This window comes from Rhinoraja longicauda, chromosome 30 (genome assembly GCF_053455715.1).
Source record: "Rhinoraja longicauda isolate Sanriku21f chromosome 30, sRhiLon1.1, whole genome shotgun sequence".
In the NCBI taxonomy this organism is placed as follows: Eukaryota; Metazoa; Chordata; class Chondrichthyes; order Rajiformes; family Arhynchobatidae; genus Rhinoraja; species Rhinoraja longicauda.
In genome coordinates, this window is record NC_135982.1 from 27,989,621 (window position 1) to 28,015,066 (window position 25,446).

The 25,446-nt window shown below is 50.8% G+C and overlaps 1 protein-coding gene across 1 annotated transcript in view; it reads right to left on the reverse strand.

The window, feature by feature from the left end:
* Positions 1–10,580: 10,580 nt before the first annotated feature.
* The window catches only part of LOC144608095 (kazrin-like), a 199,160-nt gene continuing 184,294 nt past the window's right edge, over positions 10,581–25,446 (reverse strand). The window contains exons 13-16 of the mRNA XM_078425421.1: positions 24,263–24,494; positions 23,901–24,002; positions 23,271–23,437; positions 10,581–11,744 (exon numbers count right to left, since the gene is read on the reverse strand). Of these exons, the coding sequence (XP_078281547.1) occupies positions 11,726–11,744; positions 23,271–23,437; positions 23,901–24,002; positions 24,263–24,494 (520 nt within the window). The 3' untranslated portion in view covers positions 10,581–11,725. The remainder of the gene's footprint in view (positions 11,745–23,270; positions 23,438–23,900; positions 24,003–24,262; positions 24,495–25,446) is intronic.

Genomic DNA, 25,446 nt, shown 5'->3' on the forward strand with positions numbered 1-25,446 from the left:
ACCAGGTTGACACAGAAAGAGCTGCATGGGGTAACTAACTAGTCAGCAGGTCGGGCAGCACCTCTGGAGAAGGAGAGGCGAAGAACTGCAGATGGTGGTTATTACACTTACACACACACTCCTCACACACACACACACACACACACACACACACACACAAACAAACACGCACAAACACACAAACACACACACAAACACACACACACACACACACACAAACACACAAACAAACACACACTCCTCACACACACACACACACACACACACACACAAACACACACATACAGACACACACACACACAAACACACACAAACAAACACGCACAAACACACAAACACACACACACACACACACACAAACACACACACACACACAAACAAACACGCACAAACACACAAACACACACACACACACAAACACACACACACAAATACCCACACACTAACACACACACACACAAACCTTTGTGTGTTTGTGTGTGTGTGTGTGTGTGTGTATACACACACAAACACACACACACAAACACACAAACACACACACAAACACACAAACACACACACACACCCACACACACACACACACACACACCCACACACACACACACACACACACACACAAACAAACACACACACACACACACACCCATACACACACACACACACACACACACCCATACACACAAACACACACACACAAGATGGCCGCGCCGTTGTGTCTGGCTGCCTGCCACTGTATGTTTCTTTTTTTTCCTAATCAGATGGCAGCACTTTGGTCAACGTGGGTTGTTTTTAAATGTGCTATACAAATAAAATTGACTTCACTTGACTTGACTTGACACACACACACAAAGACACCTTGAGGCTGGTTGACAAAAGAAAGATGAAGTGCTGGAGTAACTCAGCAGGTCAGGCAGCATCTGAATGAATGAATGAATAAGTTTATTGGCCAAGTATGTGCACACACAAGGAATGTGCCTTGGTGCTCCGCTCACAAGTAACAACACGAACATACAGTAAACAATTAAGAGTAAAGCATAAAACATTAAAACATTAAGATTACAACATTACAGTTTAAACATGTGAGTGAAATAAACCAGAGCAAAAAGAGACTGCAGACTTTTGGCTGTTGAGTAGAGCTACTGCTCGTGGAACAAACTGTTTTTATGTCTGGCTGTGGCTGCTTTGACAATCCAGAGTCGCCTTCCAGAGGGAAGTGCTTCGAAGAGTTTGTGGCCAGGGTGAGAGGGGTCAGAGATGATTTTGCCCGCTCGCTTCCTGGCCCTTGCAGTGTACTACAGTTCGTCGACGGGGGGAAGATTGCAACCAACAACCTTCGCAGCTGATGGAACGATCCGTTGCAGCCTCCGGATGTCGTGTTTGGTGCCAAACCAGACCATGATGGAGAAGGTGAGGACAGACCAGCACTACCCCTGGCAGTGCGCTCTAAGTCAGTCGAACAAAAAGGTAGACATATAAGAGAGCGAGAGAGAGAGATAGATCGGCCATAGTTGAATGGCGGAGTAGACTTGATGGGCCGAGTGGCCTAATTCCACTCCTAAAACTTATAAACCTATGACAGAGTTAAGTGTCCAGAAACATTTCTCTGGGCTGATAAACCTCTAGCATTTCTTCTTCCTGCAGAGTAGATGACTATATGTTTGTAGAAAAAAACTGCAGATGCTGGTTCAAATCGAAGGTAGGCACACAATGCTGGAGTAACTCAGCGGGTCAGGCAGCATCTCGGGAGAGAAGGAATGGGTGACGTTTTGGGTCGAGACCCTTCTTCAGACTAATGTCAGGGGGAGGAGGCATCCCGCCCCGAAACGTCGCCCATTCCTTCTCCCCTGAGATGCTGCCTGACCCGCTGAGTTACTCCAACATTTTGTGTCTACCTTCGATTTTGTACCAGCATCTGCAGTTTTTTTCCTACGCATTTATACCAAGCCCATGTTCCCAATGTTCATATCATATCATATCATATATCTACAGCCGGAAACAGGCCTTTTCGGCCCTCCAAGTCCGTGCCGCCCAGTGATCCCCGTACATTAACACTATCCTACACCCACTAGGGACAATTTTTACATTTACCCAGCCAATTAACCTACATACCTGTACTGTCTTTGGAGTGTGGGAGGAAACCGAAGATCTCAGAGAAAACCCACGCAGGTCACGGGGAGAACGTACAAACTCCTTACAGTGCAGCACCCGTAGTCAGGATCGAACCTGTGTCTCCGGCGCTGCATTCGCTGTAAAGCAGCAACTCTACCGCTGCGCTACCGTGCCGCCCAATGTTGGGGGAGTCCAGAACAAGGGGCCACGGTTTAAGAATAAGGGGTAGGCCATTTAGAACGGAGATGAGGAAAAACTTTTTCAGTCAGAGAGTTGTAAATCTGTGGAATTCTCTGCCTCAGAAGGCAGTGGAGGCCAATTCTCTGAATGCATTCAAGAGAGAGCTGGATAGAGCTCTTAAGGATAGCGGAGTCACGTGTGCCGAGGTACAGTGAAAAGCTTTTGTTGCGTGCTAACCAGTCAGCGGAAAGACAATACATGATTACAATCGAGCCATTTACAGTGTACAAGGTAACATGACAAGGGAATAACGTTTAGTGCAAGGTAAAGCCAGTAAAGTCCAATCAAAGATAGTCCGAGGGTCACCAATGAGGTAGATGGTAGCTCAGGACCGCTCTCTGGTTGTGGTAGGATGGTTCAGTTGCCTGATAACAGCCGGGGAGAAACTGTCCCTGAATCTGGAGGTGTGCGTTTTCACACTTCTGTACCTCTTACCCAATGGGAGAGGGGAGAAGAGGGAGTGGCCGGGGTGGGACTGGTCCTTGATTGTGGGTGACTAAATTTCGTGTGACAAATAAAGATATCCTGAATCCTGAATCCTGAATCCAGAATCCTGAATGATGTTGCTGGCTTGTTTAGACAAGGCAGTGAGTTGAAGATACAGCAACAGTGGGGAAGATCGGCCGATTGTATTCATACATAGTCTTTACTTTGGCTGCGTGGCACGCAAACGAAGCTTTCCAATGCACCTCTGTGACAATAATAAACCAAACCAAACGAAACCAAACTACACTACATTAAAGTAAGGATGGAGACCTCCACAGGAGCTGGAGTTAAATGAAGGGAGAATTCTGGAGTTGTGATTAAGAAGAGGACGTTAAGTGTTGAAGGAACTGCAGGTGCTAGTCTTCTTCTTGTGTTTGAGGCAGCAGGAGTTATGTAATAGCCTCCAGACGCTGTAGCCAGTGCAATGTGCTGTTGTCGAGGGCCGTGAGGTCTACCCCTCCACCAGGGGGACGGGGGACTGTGCTGGTTTAAACCAAAGATGGACACAACATGCTGGAGTAGTGGGTTAATTGACTGTTGGGTGGGGGGGGGGTGGGTTCAACAGGGTGAGCAGTGGGGCAGGGGGGTGGTTGGGAGTTGAGGAGCTGAACAGCCTTGGGGACAAAGGTTGCCCTTGTCCTCTGTGTCCCACAGCCTGGGCAGCGAAGCTGAGGGGAGCCACTCAAACACAGAGCACAGGATGCGTGAGGGGTCGTGTAAAACGCTGCCAGCTGCTGGTCGCACAGGATGGAGAGGGCTCTGACAGGGAGTCCAATAATTTTGGAACAGACTTTGACTCTTTGCGTGCTCTCCAGTCAGCGGAAAGACAATGCATGATCACAGTCGCGCCATTTACAGTGTGTAGGGAAAAAAACTGCAGATGCTGGTTTAAATGGAAGGTAGACACAAAATGCTGGAGTAACTCAGCGGGTCAGGCAGCATCTCGGGAGAGAAGGAATGGGTGACGTTTCGGGTCGAGACCCTTCTTCAGACTGATGTCAGGGGGGCGGGACATGTCCCGAGATGCTGCCTGACCCGCTGAGTTACTCCAGCATTATGTGTCTACCGTTCATTTACAGTGTTATACCTGAGCTCATGGCAAATGAGGTGATAGGCTGGAAGCGACCATCCATGAGGGGGTGTGTAGTGACTGATGAACCAGTGGCAGCAAGTCACATGTAGGTTATATTCACAAGAAATAACAAAGAGAAAAAAACTGTCAGTGTTGGCAAACCGTACACGTTGGTCTGCCAAAGATGGCACGGTGGCGCAGCGGTAGAGTTGCTGCCTCACAGCGCCAGAGACCCGGGTTCCATCCCGACTACGGGCGCTGTCTGCACGGAGTTTGTACGTTCTCCCCGTGACCCGCGTGGGTTTTCTCCGGGTGCCCCGGTTTCCTCCCACTCTCCAAAGACGTGCGGGTTTTTGTGGTTTAATTGGCTTCTGTCAATAGCCCCTATTGTGTAGGATAGGGTATGGTGGATTGTTGGTCGACGTGGACTCAGTGGGCTGAAGGGCCTGTTCCAATAGACAACAGGTGCAGGAGGAGGCCATTCGGCCCTTCGAGCCAGCACCGCCATTCAATGTGATCATGGCTGATCATTCTCAATCAGTACCCCGTTCCTGCCTTCTCCCCATACCCCCTGACTCCGCTATCCTTAAGAGCTCTATCCAGCTCTCTCTTGAATGCATTCAGAGAATTTGCCTCCACTGCCTTCTGAGGCAGAGAACTCCACAGATTCACAACTCTCTGACTGAAAAAGATTTTCCTCATCTCCGTTCTAAATGGCCTACCCCTTATTCTTAAACTGTGGCCCCTGGTTCTGGACTCCCCCAACATTGGGAACATGTTTCCTGCCTCTAACGTGTCCAACCCCTTAATAATCTTATACGTTTCGATAAGATCTCCTCTCATCCTTCTAAATTCCAGTGTACACAAGCCTAGTCGCTCCAGTCTTTCAACATACGACAGTTCCGCCATTCCGGGAATTAACCTAGTGAACCTACGCTGCACGCCCTCAATAGCAAGAATATCCTTCCTCAAATTTGGAGACCAAAACTGCACACAGTACTCCAGGTGCGGTCTCACCAGGGCCCGGTACAACTGTAGAAGGACCTCTTTGCTCCTATACTCAACTCCTCTTGTTATGAAGGCCAACATTCCATTGGCTTTCTTCACTGCCTGCTGTACCTGCATGCTTCCTTTCAGTGACTGATGCACTAGGACACCCAGATCTCGTTGTACGTCCCCTTTTCCTAACTTGAATGCTGTTTCAATGCTGTGTCTCCAAACTAAACTAAAATGATACAAGACATCGGGCTAATAAGGAGGTGCAGCAGACAATTGAGACGGGCAATCAGGTTACACCTCCTTGGAAGAAGATTAAAGAACAAGAATGAGGAAGTCTTGCTGCAGCTGTTCAGGGGTTTGGTGAGAGTGCAGTGTGTATTTCTGGGCTCCGTGCCCAAGCAGAGCTGCACTTGGCTGTGAATGAAGCCCAGCGTTAATCCACAGGACAGATTGCTGGGCTGGAGAGGGTTGAGCGAGATTGACGTCGCTCACCGGAGCTCAGCAGAATGAAAACCAATCCCATTAAAATACAGACAACTCCAAAGGGGGTGAACTAGACGCTGTTACCTCAGGATGGAGGGTCTTAGCCCAGTGGGTGTGCAGACAAGATGTAATATATAGGGACTGCAGATGCTGGTTTATGCCAGAGATGGACACAGAGAGAGAGAGAGAGACATCCAGATTCAGGAGCAGTTTCTTCCATAGAAACATAGAAAATAAGTGCAGGAGTAGGCCATTCGGCCCTTCGAGCCTGCACCGCCATTCAATATGATCATGGCTGATCATCCAACTCAGTATCCCGTACCTGCCCTCTCTCCATACCCCCTGATCCCTTTAGCCACAAGTGCCACATCTAACTCCCTCTTAAATATAGCCAATGAACTGGCCTCAACTACCTTCTGTGGCAGAGAATTCCACAGATTCACCACTCTCTGTGTGAAAAAAAACGTTCTCATCTCGGTCCTAAAAGACTTCCCCCTTATCCTTAAACTGTGACCCCTTGTTCTGGACTTCCCCAACATCGGGAACAATCTTCCTGCATCTAGCCTGTCCAACCCCTTTAGAATTTTGTAAGTTTCTATAAGATCCCCCCTCAATCTTCTAAATTCCAGCGAGTACAAGCCGAGTCTATCCAGTCTTTCTTCATATGAAAGTCCTGCCATCCCAGGAATCAATCTGGTGAACCTTCTCTGTACTCCCTCTATGGCAAGAATGCCTTTCCTCAGATTAGGAGACCAAATCTGTACGCAATACTCCAGGTGTGGTCTCACCAATGCCCTGTACAACTGCAGCAGAACCTCCCTGCTCCTATACTCAAATCCCCTCGCTATGAATGCCAACATACCATTGGCTTTCTTCACTGCCTGCTGCACCTGCATGCCTACTTTCAATGACTGGTGTACCACGACACCCAGGTCTCGTTGCATCTCCCCTTTTCCTAATCGGCCACCATTCAGATAATAGTCTGCTTTCCTGTTCTTGCCACCAAAGTGGATAACCTCACAGTCATCCACATAGATATGGATATTTATCCACATAGATATAGATTTCCCCGTAGCTATTAAACACTACAACCTTTGGCTTTGTATACATCGTCCCTAGTGTGTGCAGGATAGTGTCAGTGTGCGGGGATCGCTGGTCGGCGCGGACTCGGTGGGCTGAAGGGCCTGTTTCCTCGCTGTACCTGTAAACTGAACTAGAAAGTTGAGTTAGAGACCAATGAGACCAAAACAACTTGTTCTCTTTGTATTCATATATCTTTTATTTACATGAAGCACTGCAATTATTAAAGTAATGAATGTACTTTGGAGTAGTTCAATTGATGTCAGGTGTCCCAACCCTGTTTCAAAGTCTGCTGAAATGGATGATCAATATTCTCTTTTTGTCATTTTAAGAACATAAAAGACAGGAAGTGGGAGTCCAGAACCAGGGGCCACAGTTTAAGAATAAGGGGTCGGCCATTTAGAACGGAGATGAGGAAAAACTTTTTCAGTCAGAGAGTTGTGAATCTGTGGAATTCTCTGCCTCAGAAGGCAGTGGAGGCCAATTCTCTGAATGCATTCAAGAGAGAGCTAGATAGAGCTCTTAAGGATAGCGGAGTCAGGGGGTATGGGGAGAAGGCAGGGACGGGGTACTGATTGAGAATGATCAGCCATGATCACATTGAATGGTGGTGCTGGCTCGAAGGGCCGGATGGCCTCCTCCTGCACCTGTTGTCTATTGTCTAATGAAGTGTCTCCCTGGAGCCTGCTCCAACAGGCAGTCAGATAGATATTCCCTTCCCCGCAGCCGCAACATTTTACATTCTCCCCGTTATTAAGGGGTTGCCAACTTCCTCACTCCCAAATACGGGACTAAGGGTGACCTCAGCCAGCCACTGGTGAGGCCATTGGTGGAGCGTAGTCAGGATCGAACCCGGGTCTCCGGCGCTGTGAGGCAGCAACTCTACCACTGCCCCAGGTCTGAATGATTAACTGGCGGGGCACCCAAGGGGTAACAGAGAGACTAACGTCTTTCTAATTGGCATTGAAAGAGAGGGCATTGTGAAGGTTATAAGATCATAAATGATAGGAGCAGAATTAGGCCATTCGGCCCATCAGGTCTACTCCGCTGTTCAATCATGGCTGATCTGTCTCTCCCTCCTAACCCCATTCTCCTGCCTTCTCCCCCCATAAGACCTGCAGAATGGTATAAGAAAATAACTGCAGATGCTGGAACAAATCGAAGGTATTTATTCACAAAATGCTGGAGTAACTCAGCAGGTCAGGCAGCATCTCGGGAGAGAAGGAATGGGTGACGTTTCGGGTCGAGACCCTTCTTCAGACCCTCCTGCAGAATGGTGACTAGCAGTGGGAACGTGGGAAAATGAGAGAGGAAAGTTGGTCCCTGGAATAAGACTAACCAGAGCTGGAAATTCCAGTCACATCAAGACACTGAAACACAAATCAATTTTTATAGAAAGGAAGAGATACCTTTGAACAATCCATTTGGGAGAACTATAGATTCTTTTAAGTGCTTTTGAATTCTAAATCCTTTCCATTATTATTAACAGTGATGCATTAGAGGACAAAAAAAACAATCTGTTAAAAGTCTGAACACTGAAAACCTAGATTTTTGTCGAGCATTTAAAATAACATAACAAGTAAAAATAATATAAAATCTCTGTAAGTACATTTAAAATTAAAAAGAGCATTGCCTTTTCCTATTCAAAGAAATATTCACAGAATACAAAGTAAAATCAGTACAATTAGTTGAACATTCTGCAAAGGTTAAAACTGTTCAGGTCTGGTTAAGGGAGAGATAAGTCTTACATGGGCATGTTGTGTAGGAAAATAACTGCAGATGCTGGTACAAGTCGAAGGCATCACTAAATGCTGGAGTAACTCATCGGGTCAGGCAGCATCTTGGAGAGAGAGAATGGGTGACGTTCTCTCCAAGATGCTGCCTGACCTGCTGAGTTACTCCAGCATTTAGTGATGCCTTCGAGTGTCAGCCGGGCAGCTGCTTTCAGCTCTACATCAGCTTAACAGTGCAAACAGACTTTGACGCCACTAATCATGAGGGGTTTAGAGCAGTTAGTTGCCTTGCCAAACTGTATTAGTGACAACACGTCTTAATGATCATACAGACACAGCACGCTGAGGGGAACTTGTTGTGCAAATGCTCTGGGTCGCTGGTTACCTGCGTAGCTCAGAGTTGGCCCTCCTGTAATGGTCACTGTGGTCCACAGCTGACTGGCTCCCCCTTCAATGGACCAGTGGACCATTACTGTACCATCACTGTACAGTAATATACCAGTGGATCATTACTGTACCATCACTGTACAGTAATATACCAGTGGACCATTACTGTACCATCACTGTACAGTAATATACCAGTGGACCATTACTGTACCATCACTGTACAGTAATATACCAGTGGATCATTACTGTACCATCACTGTACAGTAATATACCAGTGGACCATTACTGTACCATCACTGTACAGTAATATACCAGTGGACCATTACTGTACCATCACCGTACAGTAGTGTCGCCAACCGTCCCGTATTAGCTGGGACATCCCGTATTTTGGGCTAAATTGATTTGTCCCTTACGAGACCGCCCTTGTTCCATATCAGTAGGGTTGCCAACTTCCTCACTCCCAAATACAGGACAAGGTGATATCACCGCCCCCCCGCCCCCCCATGTGACCTCACCCAGCCAGCGGCCACGTTTTCCCGCTCCACCAATGGTGACGGCCGCCTAACGGAGGTTGCGTAGCAACCCGCCTCCCGGCCCGGGCGGCCGCCATTGGTGGAGCGGGAGCACGTGGCCGCTGGCTGGGTGAGGTCACGTGGGGCGCGGGGCGGTGACGTCACCCTTTGTCCCGTATTTGGGAGTGAGGAAGCTGGCAACCCCTACCTGTGTAGCTCAGAGTTGACCTCCCTGTAATGGTCACTGTGGCCCACAGCTCCCCCTTCAATGGAGCAGTGGATCATTACTGTACCATCACTGTACAGTAATAGACCAGTGGATCATTACTGCACCATCACTGTACAGTAATAGACCAGTGGATCATTACTGTACCATCACTGTACAGTAATAGACCAGTGGACCATTACTGTACCATCACTGTACAGTAATAGACCAGTGGATCATTACTGTACCATCACTGTACAGTAATAGACCAGTGGATCATTACTGTACCATCACTGTACAGTAATAGACCAGTGGATCATTACTGTACCATCACTGTACAGTAATAGACCAGTGGACCATTACTGTACCATCACTGTACAGTAATAGACCAGTGGATCATTACTGTACCATCACTGTACAGTAATAGACCAGTGGATCATTACTGTACCATCACTGTACAGTAATAGACCAGTGGATCATTACTGTACCTTCACTAAACAGTAATAGACCAGTGGACCATTACTGTACCATCACTGTACAGTAATGTGTTATTGGACCATTACTGCACCATCACTGTACAGTAATATAACATTGGACCATTACTGCACCATCACTGTACAGTAATGTGTTATTGGACCATTACTGCACCATCACTGTACAGTAATGTGTTATTGGACCATTACTGTACCATCACTGTACAGTAATGTGTTATTGGACCATTACTGCACCATCACTGTACAGTAATGTGTTATTGGACCATTACTGCACCATCACTGTACAGTAATGTGTTATTGGACCATTACTGCACCATCACTGTACAGTAATGTGTTATTGGACCATTACTGCACCATCACTGTACAGTAATGTGTTATTGGACCATTACTGCACCATCACTGTACAGTAATGTGTTATTGGACCATTACTGTACCATCACTGTACAGTAATGTGTTATTGGACCATTACTGCACCATCACTGTACAGTAATGTGTTATTGGACCATTACTGCACCATCACTGTACAGTAATGTGTTATTGGACCATTACTGCACCATCACTGTACAGTAATGTGTTATTGGACCATTACTGCACCATCACTGTACAGTAATGTGTTATTGGACCATTACTGCACCATCACTGTACAGTAATGTGTTATTGGACCATTACTGCACCATCACTGTACAGTAATGTGTTATTGGACCATTACTGCACCATCACTGTACAGTAATGTGTTATTGGACCATTACTGCACCATCACTGTACAGTAATGTGTTATTGGACCATTACTGCACCATCACTGTACAGTAATGTGTTATTGGACCATTACTGCACCATCACTGTACAGTAATGTGTTATTGGACCATTACTGCACCATCACTGTACAGTAATGTGTTATTGGACCATTACTGCACCATCACTGTACAGTAATGTGTTATTGGACCATTACTGCACCATCACTGTACAGTAATGTGTTATTGGACCATTACTGTAAGGTACTATTGGAGAACCCTGTATTAGAGCACGTCCATTGTCCACATTGTATTCCCTTTACGTTCTGTTCAATCAAAATTAATTTGCTATGAGGACGTTTCTGCGATGCTGAAGGCAAGATTCAGGATGAATCCGACGCTCCCGACACTTGCCCACGATTGGCCAACCGTAGCCAGGGCTTGAACCGGTGAACACGAGCCAGCTTTGGACCAGGCCGTCAGCACTCCAGGCTTTCCCCAAAGCCCCAGGGACAATTTACAACCCACTGGAAATAATAGCGGCCCAACGAACTTAACATAAATATTTTAAAAATCTGCATTCACTTGGGTGGAAAGTCCACAATTCCATTCTCTGAGTAGCCAGATGGTTTACTGTTGTATTCCTGGGTTTGTCGGTGACGGTCCTCCTAGGGTTGCCAACTATCTCACTCCCAAATACGGGGCAAGGTGACGTCACCGCCCCCGCGCCCCACGTGACCTCGCCCAGCCAGCGGCCACGCGCTCCCGCTCCACCAATGGCGGCCGCCCGGGGCCGGGAGGCGGGTTGCTACGCAACCTCCGTTAGGCGAACGTACTCCGTTAGCTGTCAGCCGGGACAGTGTAGGCTAACGGAGTGTGGTCGCCTAACGCAGGTTGTGTAGCAACCCGCCTCCCGGGCCCAATACGGGACAAGGGCGGTCCCGTACGGGACAAATCAATTTCAACCAAAATACGGGATGTCCCGGCTAATACGGGACAGTTGGCAACCCTACGTATTCCAGCGAGTCCAGTAAGTTTCCAGCGACAATCTTCTCCCTATACATTGGTGACCTCTATGACAGTGAAAGTCTGCAGAGAGCTAGGTGCCGGGCTGGGCAACACATCCTCACTGGCACCTTGTGGACGGGGAGGACAGGCCCTCACGGAAGCAGAGGTCCTTTCCACCAAAGGCCTTCAATGAATCCATTGATCCCTGAGGAGAAGGGGGAAAAAAAGATGGCATTTTATTGTAGAGCAAGACTGAGAAACATCTGTCCTTGTGCTGCCTGCACTTCCGAGTGTGTACAGGGCAAGATCCCACAAACAGCACCGGGACACCAACTGGAGACTGAAGAATGGTCTCGGCCCAAAACGTCACCCATTCCTTCTCCCCCGGAGATGCTGCCTGTCTGTCCCACTGAGTTACCCCAGCGTTTTGCATCTGTGGAATTCTCTGCCTCAGAAGGCAGTGGAGGCCAATTCTCTGAATGCATTCAAGAGAGAGCTAGAGCGAGCTCTTAAGGATAGCGGAGTCAGGGGGTATGGGGAGAAGGCAGGAACGGGGTACTGATTGTGGATGATCAGCCACGATCACATTGAATGGTGGTGCTGGCTCGAGGGGCCGAATGGCCTACTGCTGCACCTATTGTCTATTGTCTATTGTCTAAGCCAATTAGTCTACAAACCTGCACGTCTTTTGTCGTTCAATAAGCCTTGTGTTGGTTTACTGTCAAGGGGTATGGGGAGAGGGCAGGAACGGGGTACTGATTGAAAATGATCACATTGTAGTATAAGAAAATAACTGCAGATGCTGGTACAAATCGAAGGTATTTATTCACAAAATGCTGGAGTAACTCAGCAGGTCAGGCAGCATCTCGGGAGAGAAGGAATGGGTGACGTTTCGGGTCGAGACCCTTCTTCAGACTGATCACATTGAATGGTGGTGCTGACTCGAAGGGCCGAATGGCCTACTCCTGCACCTATTGTCTATTGTCTACCTTCTTTTCAATGTACCTTTATAAACGTGACAATAAATTAAACAAAACTAAGTTAATACTGAATCTCCAGCACTTTGCAGTCTGAAGAAGGGTCTCGACCCGAAACATTCCTTCCCTCCAGAGAAGCTGCCTAAATGCTGGAGTAACTCAGCGGGTCAGGCAGCATCTCTGGAAAAAAGAAATAGGTGACGTTTTGGATCAAAACCCTTCTTCAGTAATGAAGACTAGTCTCAACCTGAAACGTCACCCATTCCTTCTCTCCAGAGATGCTGCCTGGCCCGCTGAGTTACTCCAGCATTTTGTGTCTACCTTCGGTTTAAACCAGCGTCTGCAGTTCCTTCTTACACAATTTATTCACAAAATGCTGGAGTAACTCAGCAGGTCAGGCAGCATCTCGGGAGAGAAGGAATGGGTGACGTTTCGGGTCGAGACCCTCCTTCTTACACAAACTGGATAACTGGGCTTTGGTGAAGGGAGGAATCTGGGGCATTGGCAAAACCCTTGTAATGGTGCTTTATGTAGCATGTGAGCAACTGCATTGTGAAATTATTGTTGCGTTATTACACATGGAGGAATGGGGTGGGGGGTATGAGTCTGTGTTAAACCCAAACCATCAGGTTCTCTTAGTAACAGACCGCGCCCCAGCCAGCTCTCTGCCTGCTGCTCTTAGAAGTGGGTCAGCAAACATCCATTACCATCACTGCACTCTTTCAATAGACAATAGGTGCAGGAGGAGGCCATTCGGCCCTTCGAGCCAGCACCGCCATTCAATGTGATCATGGCTGATCATTCCCAATCAGTACCCCGTTCCTGCCTTCTCCCCATACCCCCTGACTCCGCTATCCTTAAGAGCTCTATCTAGCTCTCTATTGAATGCATTCAGAGAATTGGCCTCCACTGCCTTCTGAGGCAGAGAATTCCACAGATTCACAACTCTCTGACTGAAAAAGTTTTTCCTCATCTCCGTTCTAAATGGCCTACCCCTTATTCTTAAACTGTGGCCCCTTGTTCTGGACTCCCCCAACATTGGGAACATGTTTCCTGCCTCTAACGTGTCCAACCCCTTAATAATCTTATATGTTTCGATAAGATCCCCTCTCATCCTTCTAAATTCCAGTGTATACAAGCCTAGTCGCTCCAGTCTTTCAACATACGACAGTCCCGCCATTCCCGGAATTAACCTAGTGAACCTACGCTGCACGCCCTCAATAGCAATTTCAAACTGTACATTGCAGACGGCTTGGTTTGGAATCACTTATAGTTCATAATTTCTGGCAGCAGAATTGGACCATTCGGCCCATCAAGTCTACTCCGACAATCAATCATGGCACAGTGGCGCAGCGGTAGAGTTGCAGCAACGCCGGAAACTCAGGTTCGATCCTGACTACAGGTGCTGTCTGTACGGAGTTTGTACGTTCTCCCCGTGACCTGCGTGGATTTTCTCCGAGATCTTCGGTTTCCTCCCACACTCCAAAGACGTACAGGTTTGTAGGTTAATTGGCTGGGCAAATGTTAAAAAAATTTTTTTGTCCCTAGTGGGTGTAGGATAGTGTTAGTGTGCGGGGATTGCTGGGCGGCACGGACTCGGTGGGCCGAAGGGCCTGTTTCTGCGCTGTATCTCTAAATCTAAAAATCTAAATCTATCTCCCTCTCTCTCAACACCATTCTGCCTTCTCCCCATAACCCCTGACAGAGTCTTCCCGCCAGACTGCAAATCACACAACAGCTTTTCACAGGCACATAAACCAAGCTGAACGAAACTGAACCAAAGATAGACACAAAAAGCTGGAGTAACTCAGCGGGTCAGGCAGCATCTCTGGAGAGAAGGAATGGGTGACGTCTCGGGTCGAGACCCTTCCTGTGTCTATCTTCGGTTTAAACAAACATCTGCAGTTGCTTCCAACGCATGTAGAATTATTCGCCGTGTATGATTTAGTTTGCAGCTTGTCGCCTCTGGCCAAATGAAACAGATTGTGCTTTCTGAACCCATGAGAAACCATGAACTAAAATAGACACAAAATGCTGGAGTAACTCAGCGGGTCAGGCAGCATCTCTGGAGAGAAGGAATGGGTGACGTTTTGGGTCGAGACCCTTCTTCAGACTGAACTAAACCTGCCCATTACCAAAATACAAATGTCTCTCAGTGTACATGGAGAGAGGTCACAGCCATTTCTTCCCCTAATCAATGGTTTGTAGCAGGGGTGGCCAAACCGTGGCTCGCGAGCTACATACGGCTCTTTGACCTTTAATATGCGGCTCGTGGAAATATGTTGGCTGAGTTCCTTTTTTCATCACAGTTAATATAAAAGGTAAATAAGAAAAAATTTCAAGCTTTATAATTATTTACTGGGTATGAATTGAGACCCCATTGGAATAAAACATAAGTTTTTCTCCTTTGACTCCCCCCACTTCCTCCAAACCAGAGGCGTAGCTATGGGCACTCGCATGGGCCCTAGCTACGCCTGCCTCTTTGTCGGGTACGTCGAACAATCCCTGTTCCAGACGTACACTGGCCCCATCCCCGAACTCTACCTCCGCTACATCGACGACTGCATTGGTGCTACCTCTTGCACCCATGCAGAACTCACTGACTTCATACACTTCACCTCCAATTTCCATCCTGCCCTTAAATATACCTGGACTATCTCTGACATCTCCCTCCCGTTTCTGGACCTCACCATCTCCATCACAGGAGACAGACTAGTGACGGACATTTACTACAAACCCACTGACTCGCACAGCTATCTGGACTACACTTCTTCCCACCCGATCCCCTGCAAAAAGTCTATCCCCTACTCCCAATTCCTCCGTCTACGCCGCATCTGCGCCCGGGATAAGGTGTTTCACACTAGGGCTTCCGAGATGTCCTCGTTTTTCAGAAAACGGGGCTTCCCCTCCTCCATTATAGATGAGGCTCTCACTAGGGTCTCTTCTACATCCCGCAGCTCCGCTCTTGCTCCCCCTCCCCCCACTCGCAACAAGGACAGAATCCTCCTCGTTCTCACCTTCCACCCCACCAGCCAGCGGATCCAACATATCATCAACCAACATTTCTGTCACCTACAACGGGACCCCACCACTGGCCATATCTTCCCATCCCCTCCCCTCTCTGCATTCCGCAGAGACCGTTCCCTCCGTAACTCCCTGGTCCACTCGTCCCTTCCTACCCAAACCACCCTAACCCCGGGCACTTTCCCCGGCAACCGCACGAGATGCAACACCTGTCCCTTTACCTCCCCCCTCAACTCCATCAAAGGATCCAAACAGTCTTTCCAGGCGAGACAGAGGTTCACCTGCACCTCCTCCAACCTCATCTATTGCATCCGCTGCTCTAGATGTCAACTTATTTATATCGGCGAAACCAAGCGCAGGCTCGGCGATCGCTTCGCTGAACACCTGCGCTCGGTCCGCATTAACAAAACTGATCTCCCGGTGGCCCAGCACTTTAACTCCCCCTCTCATTCCCAATCTGACCTCTCTGTCATGGGCCTCCTCCAGTGCCATAGTGAGGCCCGCCGGAAATTGGAGGAGCAGCACCTCATATTTCGCCTGGGCAGTTTGCAGCCCGGTGGTATGAACGTCGACTTCTCCAACTTCAGATAGTTCCTCTGTCCCTCCCTTCCCCTCCTCCTTCCCAGATCTCCCTCTATCTTCCTGTCTCCACCTATATCCTTCCTTTGTCCCACCCCCCTGACATCAGTCTGAAGAAGGGTCTCGACCCAAAACGTCACCCATTCCTTCTCTCCCGAGATGCTGCCTGACCCGCTGAGTTACTCCAGCATTTTGTGAATAAATCGATTTGTACCAGCACCTGCAGTTATTTTCTTATACATAAGTTTAATGTTCATGGTTAGTAAAAATATTTAAGTTCATGTCTTGCGGCTCTTTTGTTCATATCTTGCGGCTCTCAAACATCTGAACTTTATCGTATGTGGCTCTTACATTAACCAAAGTTTGGCCACCCCTGGTTTGTAGTAACTGTTGTTGTTTTGGACAGTGCTGGTGGAAATGTCAAAACATCATCAAGTTCAGCCTGTCCCTCTCTCTATATATGTCCACTTCTGGCTCTAGTTACCTGCTCTCTCTGCCTGAACACTCTTGCCTAATTCTCACTGTCTGCCTGTTTATCTGTCTGCCCACATATCTCGTGGTTTGGCTCTAGCGTTGCCAACCGTCCCGTATTAGACGGGACATCCCGTATTTTGGGCTAAATTAGTTTGTCCCGTACGGGACCGCCCTTGTCCCGTATCAGTAGGGTTGCCAACTTCCTCACTCCCAACTACGGGACAAAGGGTGACATCACCGCCCCGCGCCCCACGTGACCTCACCCAGCCAGCGGCCACGTGCTCCCGCTCCACCAATGGTAGCCGCCCGGGCCGGGAGGTGGGTTGCTATGCAACCTCCATTAGGCGGCGCCTGGGCCTCCGGGCCTACCGTGACCCATGGGCCTACCGTGGCCCCCGGGCCCAATACGGGACAAGGGCGGTCCCGTACGGGGCAAACAAATTTAGCCCAATATCCGGGATGTCCCGGCTAATACGGGACAGTTGCCAACTCTACTCTCACTGTGTCCTTAAACACAAAACCAGCTCACATATTTTTGTTCCACAGAAAGGCTGCTAGAATCCAAACGTAATTATGGACAAGAAAAAGGGGGGAAAACCAGAACAATTATTTTAGTTCGAAGGTATTTATTCACAAAATGCTGAAGTAACTCAGCGGGTCAGGCAGCATCTCAGGAGAGGAATGGGTGACGTTTCGGGTCGAGACCCTTCTTCAGACTGTGTTTGTACGTTCTCCCCGTGACCTGCGTGGGTTTTCTCCGAGATCTTCAGTTTCCCCCCACACTCCAAAGACGTGCAGGTATGTAGGTTAATTGGCTTGGTGTATGTGTAAATTGTCGCTGGTGTGCATCGGGTAGTGTTAGTGTGCGGGGATCGCTGGTCGGCATGAACTCGGTGGGCCGAAGGGCCTGTTTCCGCGCTATATTTCTAAACTAAACTAAATTTGAAGACATGCACACTGCCGGGAACATAGGAGGACCCGACGTGTCCTATGGAATTCTCTGCCACAGAAGGCAGTGGAGGCCAATTCACTGGATGTTTTCAAGAGTTAGATTTAGCTCTTTGGGCTAAAGGAATCAAGGGGTATGAGGAGAAAGCAGGAACGGGGTACTGATTTTGGATGGTCAGTCGTGATCATCTTGAATGGGGGTTCTAGCTCGGAGGGCCAAATGGCCTCCTCCTGCACCTATTTTCTATGATTCTACATGCCCCAATTTCCTGGCATCAAGGTGGCGCAGCGGTAGAGTTGCCGCCTCACGGCGCCAGAGACCTGGGTTCGATCCCGACTACGGGTGCTGTCTGTACGGAGTTTGTTCGTTCTCCCCGTGACCTGCGTGGGTTTTCTCCGGGTGCTCCGGTTTCCTCCCACATCCGAAAGACGTGCAGGTTTGTAGATTAATTGGCTTCTGTAAATTCTCTATGGTGTGCGGGATAGAGCTAGTGTGATCGCTGGTCGGCATGGACAGGGTGGGCCGAAGGGCCTGTTTCCGCGCTGTATCTCTAAACATATCTGCTTCCCACTGCTCTGTGTTTAAGAGCAGGGACTCTCAGCAGAAGGTACATAGGTTGTTGTTACATCAATAACTGATCTAGGTCAGAGGAATGCATGGACCTCATTAGCCAGAGGTGGGAGTTAATTAGGACAGGGATAAGGAGCCGTTGAGGAAGTTTCAAGGAGCCCCCTGGTGAGCAGAGAGAGTTGGTGAGAGGGGGGCCAGACAGGAGAAGCAACATGAAAGCATAGCCCCTCATTAAAACCATCACTCATGCTCGACACAGGGCAGGGAGGCGGAAACAACGCAGCCACTGGAAGCGAAAGGCAGGGGCAATGGAAGCCCTGAGAGTGAACATCACTAGCTGGACGTGGGCAGCAGAAGTCCTCTCAGAGTAACTGAGATGTGGAACTACTTGCCCTTGATAACGGAAAACACACCCCACACTGAAAATGGTGGAAACATCACACCTGGCAGCTTCTGCTTACAACTAAAGTTTACATTTTGCAAAGAAACCGGAAGAAATGGCTGAAGAAACGTCCCCATAGCCCTCTCCAGAGGTGCTGCCTGGCCCGCTGAGTTACTCCAGCACTTTATAGTGTCTATCTTCGATGTACACCAGCATCTGCAGTTCCTTCCTACACAAGGTATGTAGGTTCATTGACTGGGTAAATGTAAAAATTGTCCCTAGTGTGTGTAGGATAGTGTTAGTGTGCGGGGATCGCTGGGCGGCACGGACTTGGTGGGCCGAAGGGCCTGTTTACGCGCTGTATCTGAAATATGAAAAAATATGAAAAAATAAGCCTAACCTGCTGGTGGATGTGGAAACAAAAAACTGCAGATGCTGGTTGAGGAAGGGGGGAAGAGGGGAGGGGGAAAGGTGAAGGGGGGAAGGAGAGAGGGTGGGTGAGGAGAGGGGAGGGAGGAAAAGAGAGTGGGAGGAGAGGGGAGGGGGAAGGAGAGAGGGAGGGGGAAGGAGAGAGGGAGTGGGGGAGGAGAGAGGGAGTGGGGGAGGAGAGAGGGAGTGGGGGAGGAGAGAGGAGGGGGGGGAGAGAGGGAGGGGGGAGGAGAGAGGGAGTGGGGGGAGAGAGGGAGTGGGGGGAGAGAGGGAGTGGGGGGGAGAGAGGGAGTGGGGGGAGAGAGGGAGTGGGGGAGGAGAGGGAGTGGGGGAGGAGAGAGGAGGGGGGGGAGAGAGGGAGGGGGGAGGAGAGAGGGAGTGGGGGGAGAGAGGGAGTGGGGGGAGAGAGGGAGTGGGGGGGAGAGAGGGAGTGGGGGGAGAGAGGGAGTGGGGGGGGAGAGGGAGTGGGGGAGGAGAGAGGGAGTGGGGGAGGAGAGAGGGAGTGGGGGAGGAGAGAGGGAGTGGGGGGGGAGGAGAGAGGGAGTGGGGGAGGAGAGAGGGAGTGGGGGAGGAGAGAGGGAGTGGGGGAGGAGAGAGGAGGGGGGGGAGAGAGGGAGGGGGGAGGAGAGAGGGAGTGGGGGAGGAGAGGGGAGGGAAAGGATCATTGTGTATTGCAGGTCCGGTGCTGAGGAGGGCGGTGGGCGCACCTTTCTCTCGCAGTGCAGGGGCCAGCGGGCGGCGATGCAGCAAGTGGCCGCTGTGGGGCAGCATTGTGACAGGCGACGCCAGAGAGAGAGAGAGGTGTGAAATGCACCACCTCTCCCCCCCTCCCTCCCCCTTCCCCCTCCCTCTCTCTCCCCTCTCTCCCCCTCCCTCTCTCTGACCTGCAGCTGCTTCCACCCGCAGTTAACTCCCCCCCTCCCTCTCACCTTCCCCATTCCCCTCTCCCTCTTCAGTTAAAGCCCGCACCTGCCGTTCCTTCCTGCACTGGTGTGGGTTTAGTGGGGGTGGGGTTTAGTGGGGGTGGGGTTTAGTGGGGATGGGGTTTAGTGGGGGTGGGGTTTAGTGGGGGTGGGGTTTAGTGGGGGTGGGGTTTAGTGGGGGTGGGGTTTAGTGGGGATGGGGTTTAGTGGGGGTGTGTGTGTGGGGTTTAGTGGGGGTGGGGTTTAGTGGGGGTGGGGTTTAGTGGGGGTGGGGTTTAGTGGGGGTGGGGTTTAGTGGGGGTGTGTGTGTGGGTTTAGTGGGGGTGGGGTTTAGTGGGGGTGGGGTTTAGTGGGGGTGGGGTTTAGTGGGGATGGGGTTTAGTGGGGATGGGGTTTAGTGGGGATGGGGTTTAGTGGGGGTGGGGTTTAGTGGGGGTGGGGTTTAGTGGGGGTGGGGGTGTGAGTTTAGTGGGGATGGGGTTTAGTGGGGGTGGGGTTTAGTGGGGATGGGGTTTAGTGGGGGTGGGGTTTAGTGGGGGTGTGTGTGTGGGTTTAGTGGGGGTGGGGTTTAGTGGGGGTGGGGTTTAGTGGGGGTGGGGTTTAGTGGGGGTGGGGTTTAGTGGGGGTGGGGTTTAGTGGGGATGGGGTTTAGTGGGGATGGGGTTTAGTGGGGGTGGGGTTTAGTGGGGGTGGGGTTTAGTGGGGGTGGGGGTGTGAGTTTAGTGGGGATGGGGTTTAGTGGGGGTGGGGTTTAGTGGGGGTGGGGTTTAGTGGGGGTGTGGGTTTAGTGGGGGTGGGGTTTAGTGGGGGTGGGGTTTAGTGGGGGTGTGGGTTTAGTGGGGGTGGGGTTTAGTGGGGGTGGGGTTTAGTGTGGGTGTGGGTTTAGTGGGGGTGGGGTTTAGTGGGGGTGTGTGTGAGCCACTCCAAGCTGTGCGTTCAGCTCCAGGTACAATGTCAACGGCAATGACACACCGCGCCTTTAATGGGAGAGTGTCTCCTCCCTCCTCACACCCAGGTCACGCCGACACTCTGCTGATGACCAACCTCTGCCGGTTTTACCTCCATTTTCCCCACGGATCTGGTCTCACCGCAGACAGACAGACAGAGCGAGCGAGAGAGAGAGAGAGAGAGAGAGAGAGGGAGAGACAGACACAGAGAGAGAGAGAGAGGGAGAGAGACAGACACAGAGAGAGCAGAGCGTTTGCACTCTCTCACTGAGGGGTTGCCAACTATCTCACTCCCAAATACGGGACAAAGTGACGTCACCGCCCCGCGCCCCACGTGACCTCACCCAGCCAGCAGCCACGTGCTCCCGCTCCACCAATGACGGCCGCCCGGTCCGGGAGGCGGGTTGCTAGGCAACCTCCGTTAGGTGGCGCCCGGGCCTGTACTTTCTGACGAGGCTCCGCTCCTTCAACATCTGCAGTGAGATGGTGCAGATGTTCTACCAATCGGCGGTGGCGGCCAGGGCCATCTTCTCCGCTGCCGTGTGCCGGGGGAGCAGGGCGAAGGCCGTGGGCGCCAACGCCAACGGGATCATCAAACTCATCGGGAAGGTGGCTCCGACCGTCCTGGGGGCGGAGTTGGAGTTGGTGTTGGGTTCATGGGGGGGGGGGGGGGTCTCGGAGGGGAGAATGCTCCTCAAACTGCGGACCCTGTATCTGTGCAGTCTGTGGACAGCTGGGTTGTAATCGTGTGGTCATTCCACTGACTGGGCAGCCCATGACAAAGAACATTTCACCTCTACCTTGATACAGGTGTGGCGCGGTGGGTAGAGTTGCTGCCTCACAGCACCAGAGACCCGGGTTCAATCCCGACTACGGGTGCTGTCTGTACGGAGTTTGCACGTTCTCCCCGTGACCTGCGTGGGTTTTCTCCGGGATCTTGGGTTTCCTCCCACACTCCACAGATGGCTAAAGATTGTGAATTGACCCTATTGTGTGTAGGATAGTGTTAGCGCAGGGGCAATCGCTGGGCGGTGCCGACTCGGTGGGCAGAAGGGTTTGTTTCCACGTTGTTTCTCTAAACTCTAAACTAAACTAACCTTCAAACACTTTCACGAGCGGATTTCTATTGGGTTCCCTCTTTCCATCATCGTTATTCTCTCCTACATCCAAAGATAATATATTCCAGGCATCTGTAACTCTGTGCATCTGACCTGAACGTTGTCTCTTTGATGGATGTCGTGTGGCTGGGCCAAGGTGGTTTCACAGCAAGGGGCAGATTTAAATAGTTCCAAGGCCTTGGCCATTCGCTGCCCGCTCACAAAGCCAAACTTTGTGGATGCAGAAGTATCAACGCATCAGTTTCAGAACGATAATCACATCAGGTTTATGCAATATAAACGGCCCCATTAATCCCTGTCAGTCCTCGCTGCCCTTCAGCCCAGCTCGATGAACTACAAACCAGCAGCAAACTCATTTAAGGGCCAATGGTTCACAAGAGAGTTGGTGAGGCATCTAGTTATCTGATGTTCTGGACCAGGCAGCTTCTCCAACTTAGAATGATTACCAGCCACGCTGTCTCAATGGCCATGACACACACAGATCCTATCTTGGACTATAAGAAGATAACTGCAGATGCTGGTACAAATCGAAGGTTTTTATTCACAAAATGCTGGAGTAACTCAGCAGGTCAGGCAGCATCTCGGGAGAGAAGGAATGGAAAGGAGAGGACTGTTCTTGGACTGTTCTGTTCTTACGATGAGATGGTTCTATAGCGCGGTTATTGTCACTTGTGGAATTCTCCGTGCTGTCTGTACGGAGTTTGCACGTTCTCCCCGTGACCTGCGTGGGTTTTCTCCGGGTGCTCCGGTTTCCTCCCACTCTACAAAGACGTGCAGGTTTGTAGGTTAATGTAGTTCTGTGTAGATTAATTATCCCCAGTGTGTGTGGGATAGTACTGGTGCCAGGGGCGATGGCTGGTCGGCACGGACTCGGTGGGCAGAAGGGCCTGTTTGCGCGTGTTGTGAATCTATGGAATTCTCTGCCACAGAAGGCAGTGGAGACCAATTCACTGGATGTTTTCAAGAGAGAGTTAGATTTAGCTCTTAGGGCTAAGGGAATCAAGGGCTAGGGGGAGAAAGCAGGAACGGAGAACTGATTTTAGATGATCAGCCATGATCATATTGAATGGCGGTGCTGGCTTGAAGGGCCGAATGGCCTACTCCTGCACCTATTTTCTATGTTTCTCTCTAAACTCAGCTGGTCAGGCAGCATGTCAGGATTAGGGCATTCTTGATCAGTGCAGGTGTCAGAGGTTACGGGGAGAAGGCAGGAGAATGGGGTTAGGAGGGAGAGATAGATCAGCCATGACTGAATGGCGGAGTAGACTTGATGGGCCGAATGGCCTAATTCTGCTCCTATCACTTATGAACATATGAACTTGTGGGCTCCTAGAAAAGGTCGACGTTACCGGGACCTACCTGGCAGGATTGACGATCAGGTGCAACTCTTCGAACAGGTGCCTCCTGACCATGTGCCTGTTGGTGGGAATGCCCAGTGCTGTGGCCATGGCCTCTGTGTTAAACGAGGGCTCCAGGACCAACACTGCCCCGTGCACACCACTGTTGACAAGGTTGTCTGCGTACTCCTGAAACACACAGACAGAGAATGGAATAACATAGAGACACAGAGACATAGAGACACAGAGACAGAATAACATAGAGACACAGAGACACAGAATTACATAGAGACATGGAATCATGGAATAACATGGAGACACAGAGACAGAGAATCATGGAATAATATAGAGACATAGTAACATAGAATAACATAGAAACATACAACTGGAGAAACATAGATAATAGGTGCAGGAGGAGGCCATTCAGCCCTTCGAGCCAGCACCGCAACCCACCTCCCGGCCTGGGCGGCCGCCATTGGTGGAGCGGGAGCACGTGGCCGCTGGCTGGGTGAGGTCACGTGGGGCGCGGGGCAGTGACGTCACCTTGTCCCTTATTTGGGAGTGAGGAAGTTGGCAACCCTACTGTGGTCCTACATTGGCCACGTCTAGTTGCCGCCCTGCCGTGCGAGAGGTGAGGACCAGGAACACCCACCTTCAGGTCGATCTCCCGCACCCACTTCACCACCCGCTGGTTGGTCCAGACCAGGGGGTCCACGTTGTGGTTTTCACACCAGGCCCGTCTCTCGTGTAGAATCTGTAAGGGGGAAGACCACCTTCAGTGTCGGAGAGAACACCATACCACCCCCCCACCCCACCATCCCCCCACCCCACCACCGTGTTTCTGTGTGTGTGTGAGTGTGCGTGTTTATGTGTGTGTGAGTGTGTGTGAGTGTGCGTGAGTGTGTGTGAGTGTGCGCGTGCACGTGTGTGAGTGTGTGCGTGTGTGTGAGTGTGCGTGTGTGTGTGCGTGTACAAGGGTCATGCCCAGGGTGGTGGTGGTTCCCCACCCCTCACCTCTCTGTCGAAGTCCCACTGGCGGAAGAGCTGGATGGCGAGCAGCAGGCTGATCTGGTGAAACCTCTTGGACACGTTGAGGTATTTCTCCAGGTCGCGCTTGGTCAGGGAGTTCAGCATGCGTCCGTCAATCAGGTGGTTGTGGAAAGCCTGGGAGTACTGCAGGAGACCCACCTCGTTCAGCCAGGCCTTGGCCACCCAGTGATGATCCAGCTCTGCTGCCTTGGACAACCTGCGCAAAGAGTCAATCACCAGCGGACACTCAGCCTGGCACCCTTGCCCACAGTCCCTGCCACTCTTGCCCAGTCCCTGGCACCCTTGCTACAGTCCCTGGCACCCTTGCTACAGTCCCTGGCACCTTAGCCCAGACCCTGGCACCCTTGCCCAGCCCCTGGCACCCTTGCTACAGTCCCTGGCACCCTTGCTACAGTCCCTGGCACCCTTGCCCTGGTCCCTGGCACCCTTACCACAGTCCCTGGCACCTTAGCCCAGACCCTGGCACCCTTGCCACAGTCCCTGGCACCCTTGCCCTGGTCCCTGCCACCCTTGCCACAGTCCCTGGCACCCTTGCCCTGGTCCCTGCCACCCTTGCTACAGTCCCTGGCACCCTTGCCCAGATCCCTGGCACCCTAGCCCTGGTCCCTGGCACCCTTATCACAGTCCCTGGCACCCTTGCCCTGGTCCCTGCCACCCTTACCACAGTCCCTGGCACCCTTGCCCTGGTCCCTGGCACCCTTACCACAGTCCCTGGCACCCTTGCCCTGGTCCCTGCCACCCTAGCCCTGGTCCCTGGCAGATGTGGGTCAGTCTGACATGCACTGTTCCAGTATATGTGCAGGGAGGAACTGCAGATGCTGCTTTAAACCAAAGACAGACGCAACATGCTGGAGTAACTCAGCGGGACAGGCAGCATCTCTCTGGAGCATTCATGTACTAATCAAGGGCAGCACGGTGGCGCAGCGGTAGAGTTGCTGCCTCACAGCGCCAGAGACCCGGGTTCCATCCCGATTACGGGTGCTGTCTGTACGGAGTTTGCACGTTCTCCCCGTGACCTGCGTGGGTTTTCTACGAGATCTTCGGTTTCCTCCCACACTCCAAAGACGTACAGGTTTGTAGGTTATTTGACTGGGTAAATGTAAACATTGTCCCCAGTGTGTGTAGGATAGTGTTAATAGTGTTAGTGT